Consider the following 12,050-nt stretch of genomic DNA (forward strand, 5'->3'; position numbering starts at 1 on the left):
AGCATAGACCTGGCATGTGGTGTCTAGTCTATGTATTTTTTAATGAATAAACTCATTTTATTATAAGGGTAGTGAGATACTAATTTCTACCAGCATTCTCAGGGAGAGGCTGGAATGCTTTGGGGTGTATATACATGCATGTGTATACATGTGGTGGAGAAGCTGGTCTTGTGTGTAGGAAACTATCTGATTTAAGCCCTCTAGAGGAGAGGAGATATGTGGGTGTGCATAAGAACTTTCCCCAGAGCCCTCCCAAATAAGTAGTTGAGATGTCTGAACTTCCGTCATTAGAAAGGCATACCTTTGCATTACATATGGCTCCCTATCAATGTATCTTGAATCCATGTGTCCTTGCTATTACATAAGTTATCACATTAGTTGCAGCATTCAAATATCTTCAGTATCTGATCTATAGCTTCAAATCGTACACCCCCGGCCCACTCACCTCCTAATTTCCACACCCACCCCACTGAGAATCAGAGATAGACCTCTGCTAACTTTTTGCAGTTTGCATTAGAAAGTGGTTTGTTTATTCGTCTCTTAAAATATATAGTTATATATCAAATAATCTCTTTCAAACAATACACACCATAATATACGCAAGCGGTGAAAACACATCAATTTGTATAATTCCATGAGTTCATAATGGTACTAAAAATAAAACAAAAACTTGACTAATTACCATTAGAAAATAGAGAATTAACTCCTTGTGTTGAAAATTTGTAAATGAAGGGAGGGAATCAATCATTTATTCTGCCTTTCCTATAGAAACTGTACCACTGGGTCACCAAAGTTTCGATAAGGGAGAAGTCGTCTTCATAGAGATAGTTCAGCAAGGGAGTGAGGAAGAAATAACAGAACTAGGATATCACCCCTGTGATAGAACTGGAATGCAACCTCTAATGAATTAATGAATTGAGACATTAAGCACCAATGACTGGTAGCATCAAATAACAGAAAATCACATTATATGCCTCCTGTAGGAAGCATAAAACACTAACTATAATGAAGTCTGATCAAAATTCTAAGTCCAGCAACCTATCTGCAAGAAATATAGAGAACAGAAGACCCTAAACCAAGACAGTGTAAAGAAAAACAGGATGACATTTATGAAACAATGAAAAATTTGAACACCAACTAGATACACGATGTTATTAAATAATTGTTGTCATTTTTAGGTGAAATGCCATTATGGCTATTTTAATTTTTTATTAAAAAAATTTTTTTAACCTTTATTTATTATTGAGAGACAAAGAGAGACAGAGTGTGAGCAGGGGAGGGGTAGAGAGAGAGGGAGACACAGAATCTGAAGCAGGCTCCAGGCTCTGAACTGTCAGCACAGAGCCTGACGCGGGGCTCAAACTCACGGACCGCGAGATCATGACCTGAGCCGAAGTCGGACGCTCAACCGACTGAGCCACCCAGGCGCCTCTATTATGGCTATTTTTAAAGAAAAGAATCCTTATCCTGTCAAAATGCATACGACAATATTTACAGATGAAATAATATGATGTCTGGGATTTGTTTCAAAAATAATGTGGGGGTGAGGGAGGTCAGGGACAATGGTTGGGTGCATGTGTGAAATAAGATGGCCTTGTGTGCGATTGTTGAAGCTGAGTTATGGGGTACGTGTGAGTACATTATACCATTTTGTCTGCTTTTTATATACTTGAAATTTTCCAAAGAATAAGTTTTTTTCTTCTAAAGGTGTTAACCTTCCTGAATATTCTGATATTCTTGTCCTAAGGGACAGCCACTTCTCTCCCACCTTTTGAGATCATTCTCCTAGGGAGTCTGGGGAATTGCAAATATCCTGGGAAAAGTTACATTAATCCATTAATATCTCTGCACACTAGTTAAAAGATTATTTCCTGGGCTGTCTTTACCTCTGAAAATACTGAATGCCTGCAGATAAACATTAAAGAAAACCTTGGAGGAGGGAAAAGTAAAGGCTGAGTATGGGAAGAAGAAAGGAGAACAAATTTGGGCTTCATTAGGATTTTTCCACATCCTTCACTATTTGGCTCATGCATCTTCTTTGTGTGGGTTTTTACTAGGAGAACTTTCACTGAAGGCATGAAAAAATGTTTAAATTTTGGACTCTCAGGGTTCCTTTTTATGTTGTTAAAGGCTAGTATAAATACTTATAGGAGAAGAAGGAGTCTTTTTTCCTTGTCTAGTGAGCCAGCGATGAGACTGTTTGGGTGGGGCGAGGCACAGTTTTGCCTGAACCCGAGAACAGTCTAGACCTGTCCACAAGATCACAAGGACATGGAAACCAGGAGACAGTAAGGAGTCATCTCAAGTGCTCAAGAGTATAGCTTTTTATAGAAGATCTCTGGAAGAACACCAAGGAACTGGTTGCCGCTGGGGAGAGAAGCTGGAGCACTCCGGACAGGGTGGGAGGGAAAATAAAGTATGACTTTATTGTTACAGTCAGATTATACTGTGGTTAGTGCCTTAAAATATATGATGACATTTTGCAAACAGCCTTTTGTTGACATAAGTATACCTTTTTATCTTCAAATTAGACAGAAGACAGATGTGTTTGTTTATGGTTTCCTTGGCTGGGCCAGCTGCTGACACCACTGGCTGTTTGCACATTTTCTTGATAGGCCTTCCCCTGCCCTCCCTACCCAACGCCAACCTCCCAGAATCTAATTGGGAGCAGTAGATGGTCACTAGAACCAAGAATAGGATTCTAGTAGTTCTAGTACAATTTCCCCATGGGAGACGTGATATCAGCGAAAGCTCAAATGTTCCCACAGAAGCACCCCTAATAGCAGAGCCAAGGGACCCCTCTCTTTGATGGCTCCCATTTTACCTTAAATATTCAGATGAATTCTGCAATCTCTGATTTATCACTTTGTTCTTCTAGAACATGATATTATATTATTACTAGGGGAAAAAGAGTTGCTATATTTATCCCATGAATTCCAGAAGCCGCGCACACCTGGGCCTGTTGCTGAAGTACAGAGTCTAGTTTTGTTTTGTGCTTCCTTCTGTTTATTTATTGAGGTTATTATTTACATACATTAAAACTCACCAGAGGCGCCTGGGTGGCTCAGTCGGCTGAGTGTCCCAGTTCGGCTCAGGTCATGATCTCACGGTCTGTGAGTTCGAGCGCTGTGTGGGGCTCTGTGCTGACAGCTGGGATCCTGGAGCTGGCTTCAGATTCTGTGTCTCCCTCGCTCTCTGCCCCTCCCCCACTCATGCTCTGTCTCTCTGTCAAAAATAAATAAACATTTAAAAAAACCTCACCAATTTTAACTGTACAATTTTTGTAATTGTATACAAGACGTAACGACTGCCACCATCAAGATATAGAATGTTCACACCACCTTTAAAAAATTTTTCCATCCCCTTTGTCCAAGTTCAGTTGAGACCCTCCGGTTTTACGGCATTCTCCAACATTGACTCTGGCTGATTTTAGGAAAGTCACTTTACTTCCCCTGATATGTTTCTGCTCTTGTAACATGATAAATGAAGGAATACATTTATTTCTAGGGACTCTTCCAGTACTTTCAGAAAACAAGGGAGTCGAGTGGGCGCTGGTATCCCAGCCTTAGGTCCCCATTCTTGATACAGCATACGCAGGTGGCCGATTCTAGTGGGTAAACGCCTGTGGTGGCATCAAAGTTAGTTCCCCATCCTCTTTTGCCAGTGTGTAACGTTTTGTTACTATTATTGCTGTTTTTTTAGTGTGCAACGTTTACTAAGCATCCATTTCCTCATTTACAATATCGGGCTTATTAACAGGACCCCTTTGTGTGTGTACTGCTGTGACAATGAAGTGAGATGTGCCGGCACCCTTAAATATTGGTTGGTCTTTTTATTATAGCATAACATAAAGTCAGGGCATTCGACCACCTCCGCTCCTGTACGTTTACGCGGGAGGATTCCCACAACCAAAACGGAAGCACAAAGCACGCCCACCCCTCTACTCACCCCCGCGGTCCCAAGCTGGCCGGCCAACGTTCTAGAACTGAGACCAACAAATAGGCACGCGGGCATGTGCTTCCAAAGGGTCTCGCTAGAGGGCGGAATCGAGACCAGGAAGTTCTAACGCGTGTCGTACAAGGCGACGTAAAACGGCTCTGCTTTATGGCAACCTGGTTCCGCCGTAAAGCGCCGTGGGCGACCTCGCGTGAGTGAGTTGAGACAGCTAACAGGTGGGAAACGCGGCTCTTGAAGGTGGGCGACCTTGACGTTTTTGCTATGGGCAAACGCGGGAGCCGGAGCCAGAGCCAGCTGCTCAACACCCTGACTAAAAAGCAGAAGAAGCATCTTCGGGATTTCGGCGAGGAGCATCCCTTCTATGACAGGTATGGAGGGGCACTGCCGGGGCCAGCCGTGTCCGTGGCTTTTCCCGGGTTGGGTCCGCTGGTCTCCCTGGGGATCGGGACAGAGCGGCGCCCCCCGCTCCCCACCGCTTCCCGCGCTTCCCCCGCGGCCTGGGAGGATTTCGGTGGCATCCCGCCTGGGATGGGGTTCTTCGTGGGTCTTCCTGCCTTTTGTTGAGCCCTTAGCTTTATGCTGGACCGCACGCCCCCTATGGGGTGGGGGGCTGCTTTTCGTACTGTCAGAGGTTTTCTAACATTGATTTTGGTGTTTTGTGTTTTCAAAGAGTTGTCTGGGCCTTTCGACATTACTGATTTATCCAGTTACAATGAGGAAACCAGTGTACCGGTAGTTGTGGTTTCCTTGGAGTGTCCGGACTCTCAGTTATGATCTTAGTCCTCACCCGCCACTCCACTTAGGGCTGCTTCATCAGCAGTTGAGGACATTGTAATGAAGCAATGTGCTAGAAAATGTATTTTATTTGCTAAATTGATACTTCTTTCCGATGAGAGCCAGGTACTGTGTTTGTCATTGTGACGTTGTTAAACTTTTGTCAATTATCAGTTTGCTGTATTCTTACAATCCCTGTCCAAGAGCATACATAGTTTTTATGTGACTATAGTTATGTATTTATACTGGTATATTCTGCTTTTTTCACTTAAAGTTGTGTCATTATGGGCGCCTGTTCGTTGAGCGTTCAACTCTTGATTTCCGTTCAGGTCTTTGGATTGAACCTGGCACCGGGCTGTATGCTGAGCATGGGGCCTGCTTAACACTCCCTCTCTCTGCCCCTCTCCCCTGCTGGAGCTTGCGCATGCGCTGGCTCTGTCTCTCTCAAATAAAAAATAAAGTTGTATCATTAGACTTTTTACTAGTTGCTACATGCTAGTAGTTTAACATAACTTGTTTCTTCTCAGGGTTTCAGGAAAGGAAGGAAAACCACAGATTTATCAACCGGTAATGCTTTACACTTTTTTTTACACTAGTTGGTTCTGGGTTGTTTTAAGACTGTATATAATAACGATGAAGTCTGGCTACATTTCCACTCCTTTCGATTTTAGACGTAAGCTATTATTTTAGTAATGTGTACTTTTGAATGCATATGTCTGTTAAAATGTCATTGTGACAACTAATACAGTAACCAGAGTTTGAAACTCTCCTGAGAGATTAGCCTGTTCGAACCTGGTAAGGAGGCTTATTAGAGGGCTCTCTTGGTGAATCCTAAGGAGTATCTTGTTTACTTAACATAAAAGGAGCCACAAACAATGCAAACTGAACAGGGGTCCTAACTCATTACAACAAACTAAAAAAAAACAAAACAAAACAGGGGCGCCTGGGTGGCGCAGTCGGTTAAGCGTCCGACTTCAGCCAGGTCACGATCTCGCGGTCCGTGAGTTCGGGCCCCGCGTCAGGCTCTGGGCTGATGGCTCGGAGCCTGGAGCCTGTTTCCGATTCTGTGCCTCCCTCTCTGCCCCTCCCCCATTCATGCTCTGTCTCTCTCTGTCCCAAAAATAAATAAACGTTGAAAAAAAAAAAGTCACCTTTTAAAAACAAAACAAAACAAAAAAAAACCCCACTAAATTCTTTTGTTGTATTGTAATTTTCTTGTTGTTCCTTTCAAGGTGCCAAATATCTAACACATAGATTAGTTTAACTTCTGGGACCTGTGGGCAGCTCCGTCATTTAAGTATCTGACTTCGGCTCAGGTCATGATCTTGCAGTTCATGAGTTCGAGTTCTGCGTCGGGCTCTGTGCTGTGCTCAGAGCCTGGAGCCTGCCTTGGATTCTGTGTTTCCCTCTCTCTCTCTGCTCCTTCCATGCTCACATACTCACTCTGTCTCTCTCTCTCGCTCTCTGTCTCTCAAAAATAAATAAACATTAAAAATAATTATAAAAAAAATTAGTTCTCATAACCCAAAGCTCTGTTTTTAGTCAGCTTTCTTCCCATGTGGAACATTATCAGTTCAAAGAAGGTGAAAGTTCCTAGAATCATAGCCAGACTATCTTTTTAAAATAACTTTGTTGGGGCCCCGGGTGGCTCAACTGGTTGAGCATCTGACTTTGGCTCAGGTCATGACCTCACGGCTCGGGGGTTCAAGCCCCGCGTCGGGCTCTGTGCTGACAGCTCAGAGCCTGGAGCCTGCTTCCGATCCTGTGTCTCCCTTTCTCTCTGCCTCTCCCCCACTCTCACTTTGTCTCATTCTGTCTCTCGAAAATAAATGAATGTAAAAAATTTTTTTTCTAAAAAAAAATAAAATAACTTTGTTGCTGGGGATGGTTGAATAGATAGGATTGCATATTTACAGAAAAACTAATTTTTATTTATGAAAGTCTGAACCTGTTATACTTTTGGTCTGATGATAATAATCATAGGGTCGAAACGAATGGTTTGTTTCTGTTTCAAAAATTCCCATTTTCCTTTTAGTCAGAGAGTTCAGATACTTCAGGTTCTGAAAGTGAAGCGGAGAGCGAACCAGAGCAAGTTTCTGGGTACCACAGACTACTCGCCACATTAAAGAATGTTTCAGAGGAAGAGGAGGAGGAGGAGGAAGAAGTGGAAGAAGACAGTGCTGTAGATGAGGCAGAAATGGACGATGATGATGGTGAAAGTGATGTCACCGTGGAGGAAGAGACAGCGCCCGAGTCTGACAAAGTGCGGGAGAGTAAGTGTCTTCAGACATCCTCTGTGTCGGGACAGATTGCCCCCTGAGCACAGTGCCCTCCCTGTACTGAGTGAGTTGGGGGAAAGCACATGGATCCAAAGCAGAGACTCTTAACCTTGGTTGGTTCAGTGATATCTTTGAGAGTCCGATGAAAACACAGGACCCTCTGGCCAGAAAAATGCAGAAGTAATATTTTTGCTTATAATTTCCAGGTCTTCATCAATCCTAGTTAAAGTTTTCTTGATTCAGAGGAAAGGGGACATAATTCTGTTTTTGTGACAGTTTCAGTTAAAGAGATCATTGTCCCTTAGAGAAACCAAATTTAATGGAAGACAGACATAAAAATACAAACATTTTGAAGCAGCAGATTTGTATGTAACAACTAGCTGTAAGGTGTGGGATAAATGCCAAGTGGTTGCATGCTGGAGTAAATGGGGGCAGGCTGCAGAGAAGAGCTGAGATTGGAAGTTTAAAGGAATTCTCTCACTCGGACTTCCAGGTGACTTTTTTCCTCTAACTTTGAAACCAACTTTATGGAGCTGTGATTTACGTACAATAAAGTGTGCCCGTTTTAAGTATACAACTTGAGGCGTTTGACAAACGTGTACATCCGTGCTATTATCACCAAAATCAAGATTCAGAACATTTCCAACACTTCCAAAAGGTGTCTTGTCTCTTTAGAGTCCATTTCTCCCTGCTGGCATCAGGCAACCACCGACCCGCATTCTTTCCCTACAGATTAGTTTTGCCTGTTCTAGAAATTCATATAAGTGAAAGCATACAGTGTATACCTTCCTGTGTCTGGCTCCTTTGGCTCCTCATGTTTTTGTGGTTCATCCATGTCATTTATGTGTTAGCAATTCATGACTTTGTATTGCTGGAGTAATATCCCATTGTCAGTGTATCTGAGTAACTTTTTATATCTTACTATCTGAAGGCCTATTTTCCTTACAGCTGTATTTTTCTCTCTAAGATGTCATTCACCATCCTTAGTATTTTAATTCAGTTTCCCTGGGATGAAAGTTTATTGCCTCAGACTTAGGGGGCTTTTTGTTTTGTTTTTTTATTTCCTGTTTTGGATTTTTGAAAATGAAAAGTTTGTGAGGTTGTTTTTTTTAATTATAAAACTTAAGAGGGTAGTATAGTTAAAACCTGTATCTCTACTACCTTGGGATAAACACCTTTAGCGTTTTATGTAACCCTCCAGATTACTTTTTTATGGCTACAAGTGTGAGTAGAAGTGTGTGTGTGTGTGTGTGTGTGTGTGTGTGTGTGTGTGTGTGTGTAATGGTCTCATACACTTCTGTAATTTACTTTTTTTCTTTAATAGTATACCACAGTCCTTTTCTCTGTGAGTAATTGTGGATTCATATTAGCTTCTTAATTACACAGTATTTCGTTGTCAATGCTATGTGGTAACTTAATTATTACTCCATTGATAGAAAAGGATGAAATCAATTTTTCCAGTTATTTCTGGTCATAATCACTGCTGCATTAAACATCCTTACATGTTCATCTTAGTGTACTTTGTCCAGTTATCATCTTACAATAAATTCCTAACTGGATTGGGGTCAACGGTCAGGCTTAATTTTGAAACCTAAGTCTTACACCTGAATTTGCTTAAAAATAAATAATAGTAATGAACATCAGTGTTGATTTAGGCTAAAGAATTAAGTTTTACTGGTCCACAGAAGTATAATTATATTTATGCATAAATAATTTTATAAAATGTTTCTCAAAATGACAGGTCCTCCTGACCCTGAGGGAAAAGGTGGGGATGGGGCACTTGGCACATCACAAGAATCCTCCGAGGAGTTTACAGATGCAAAACACGAGTCACTCTTCAGCCTGGAAACCAATTTTCTTGAAGAGGAGAGTGGAGGCACATGTTCCTTGAATGCATCACAAGGTCAGAGCACAGTGTGTGTTGGTTCAGTTTCACCAGGTGCTTAGCATGGAGGCTTGTGGGCTAATACACCCCGTTAAATCTCTGGTTACTGGCATGAGCAGCAATAAAAACGGGTTAGCAGCTCCATCTAGAGCTGGAAAGAAATATTTCCCAAAGGTATTTTGTGGTTTTCAGTGGTTAGGCAGTGTTGGGAATCAGGAGGCTATTTAGTAGGACAAACCGCCTAAGAGTGATAGTAGGGAAGGCCGGTTCCCCGGATCCCAGATCTCCACAGTTGGGAGTCAGGGGAAGACCTCTGATTTTCTCCCCAAGCAGGGAAGCAAGAGAAAGGAGAAAAGTATTTTGCGCTTTTCTCTCTGCCCTTCACTTGCTCTTTGTTATTGGAGCAGGAGTTTTCCAGATTTGTAGACTCAGGACTGGCTAATCTGATTGGTCCTCATTACCAGGGAGCCCCTTAGAGGCCAGAAAGCTCCATGCTGTCTCTCCAGTCTCTCTCAGCCTCTTGGTCATGCCTGTGTCCCAGTGGCAGTGACTTGGACAAGGTCTGGCTGTGGTGGGGGTAGGTAGGTCTCTGCTCTCTCTCTCAGCTCCACTTTCTCAACCTGTGCCTGGCAGGCAAGTCAGGTTGGTCTTGTTCTTTGCTCTGATGGCCTTTTTGGCCCCGTTGCCTTTCTTCAACTTAGCTCTACAATTACTGAAGCTGAAATTTTGATCCATATTTGGTTTATTTGGTTCCGTTGGGTGTTGTGCTGGAGAAAGAGAAGTTAGCAGGTAGAATTTGGGCACAAACCCCATTCTGAACCATCAAAACTTTAAAAACATTGGAGGTGACATTAGGAAGCTTGATTATCCTAAAATTTCTCTCGTTGTTTGGCCTATACAGGTATATAAGCACCTAGAATTCTTATGTCCTATTGTTCTGTCTTAGGTGTTTAGTAGAAAGTGCATTGCATTTGAAGTTTTACCATTTGGATCCTTGCATAGGTCATTTACCTTTTCTCTGCTTCTTTAAAAACATTTTTTTTGAAGTTTATTTAATTTGGGAGAGAGCACATGTGTGCGTGATAGTGGGGGAAGGAAGAATCCCTAGCAGGCCCTGCGCTAGATCTCACAAACTGAGATCATGACCTGAGCCAAAATCAAGTCAGACACAACTGACTGAGCCTCTTAGGCCCCCCAACTTTTCTCTGCTTAATGAGTGGGACTGGAAGACAAGGTTGGGTGGGCAGCTCAGAGGACTGGAGATAACCCTGAGTACAGATGCTACCATTTGGATCATTTGTTCAATGATACTCAATACTCAGTTGAGTATTGAACATTTCTGCATGTCCTGCAATGTTAGATAAGTCAGACATGGACCTGCTGTCAGGGATCTTACAGTCTAGTGTATGAGACAAGTCTGCACATATATGTGTTGCAGTGGGTGGGTAGGGACGGGGTGGGGGTACTGTCCCTAGGGCACTGAGGATGGCCTGTTAGTGGAACCAGCACTGTGCCTGGCACGGTAGGCTCCAGGGAAATATTTATTGTGAGTCAGGAGATAACATTAAACTGATAATATTTGGACATACAAAAATGAGGTGAAGGACAGAATAGACTTTTTCATCGAAGGAAGGAATCCCACAGTGGCAGAAGAGTTTGAGGGCCATGTAATTCAAAGATTGTATTGGAGAAGTAGATTGGAGTTGTACATCCTGCAGCGCCCCAGATTTCAGACTGAGAAGCTTCTTCAAGGGTTTTGAGCTGGGAAGTAAAGTGATTAGAGAAGTGTGTTAGGAAAAGGAACCCATTGGAAACTTTTGAGCTGGGAGAGAGGGTGGGGAGATCAGATGGGAGAAAGGATGAGTTAACACCATGGAAAGAAGTGTGTTGTTTAGAGGGAAGACCAAGAAAACACCTGTTTTCTCCAAGTGTTCTGACATTCTGGATTTCTGAATTAGATCCATTTCTACAGCATGTGAACAAAGAACTGAAAGAAAAAGAAATTCAGGCTGTTGCCACAAATTCCAAAACTACTCACCAGCTAAAAGTAAGTGTTGCTTGGTTAGTGGTCACAAACGAAGTAAAGCTCCAAGTAAAGCAATGGTCTTGGGTTTTGGCAGTCTCCTCGAACATATGATGCATGCTGGTGGTAGATGGGACAGGGGAGCATAACCTAGGAAGGCTGGAAGAGCCTAGGGGAGCACAGGTATAGCTAGAAAGCCCTGGGGAAGCTGGAGTGTGGGAGCCAGAGAAGAGTGGCTTTGGAGACAGGTACACCAGGGTTTAGATCAGCATCTGAGAGGCGTTGTTGCATGACGTAAGGCAAGTTAATCTACCTTTTTGATCTCCACTCTTCTCATCTGTTAGAGGGGGGCAACAGTGCTTATCTCAAAATGAAGAAATTTAGTTTACTGACTGATACATAGAAAGTGTTGAGTAAAACAGTAGCTACTGCTGCTGTTTGTTTGAAATAATCTGAGATAGGTTCACAACTAAGTAATGCAAATGTGGAGCAATTTTTTACTTCTTTGTGTTTTTTGTTTTTCACCAGCTCATGCTGTTTATAAGAATTGGTCATCCTTGTTTAATTGAAATTTTTACTGAGATAATAATTATAGATTCAATTGTAAGAAATAAAGACACCCCTTATGCCCTATGCCCACTTTCCCCCATTGGTAACATCTTGCAAAACTGTGGTATAGTATCAGGGCCAGGAAATTGACATTGACATGCTCTTCTGTCTTATTCAACTTTCCCCGGTTTTGCTCCTACTCTTTTGTGTGTGTGTTAAGTTCTGCACTGTGTTAAGTGTCCTCTGTCCACCACCAAAGTCAAGATGCAGAACATTTCCAGCACTTTAAAGATCTCTCTTGTTCCCACTTGCCCTTTTAAAACCACACCTCCCTCCCTGCCTCTGATTCCTAATCCTTGGTAATCACTATCTGTTCTCCATTTTACAGTTTTGTCATTTCAAAAGTGTTATGTAAAAGAACCCTGGGATACCTGGGTGGCTCAGTCAGTTAAGCGTCTGACTCTTGATTTCGGCTCAGGTCAGGATCTCATGGTTTGTGAGATCGAACCCTGTGTGGGGCTCTGTGCTGGCAGCATGGAATCTGCTTGGTATTCTCTCTCTTCTCTCTCTGCCCCTCCCTTGC

General features: G+C 42.6%; 1 protein-coding gene across 2 annotated transcripts in view; it reads left to right on the top strand.

Annotated features, from left to right (window-relative positions):
* Nucleotides 1-4,117: 4,117 nt before the first annotated feature.
* Nucleotides 4,118-12,050, top strand: part of UTP25 (UTP25 small subunit processome component) — a 25,131-nt gene continuing 17,198 nt past the window's right edge. Inside the window, exons 1-5 of one of the 2 annotated variants that reach the window (XM_040446350.1) lie at nt 4,118-4,325; nt 5,259-5,298; nt 6,767-7,004; nt 8,752-8,913; nt 10,854-10,942. In XM_040446350.1, the coding sequence (XP_040302284.1) occupies nt 4,219-4,325; nt 5,259-5,298; nt 6,767-7,004; nt 8,752-8,913; nt 10,854-10,942 (636 nt within the window). In that variant the 5' untranslated portion in view covers nt 4,118-4,218. The remainder of the gene's footprint in view (nt 4,326-5,258; nt 5,299-6,766; nt 7,005-8,751; nt 8,914-10,853; nt 10,943-12,050) is intronic. The other variant, XM_040446352.1, reaches the window with a different exon arrangement.

Source organism: Herpailurus yagouaroundi, unplaced genomic scaffold, assembly GCF_014898765.1.
Source record: "Herpailurus yagouaroundi ecotype Mexico unplaced genomic scaffold, PumYag 195, whole genome shotgun sequence".
Lineage (NCBI taxonomy): Eukaryota > Metazoa > Chordata > Mammalia > Carnivora > Felidae > Herpailurus > Herpailurus yagouaroundi.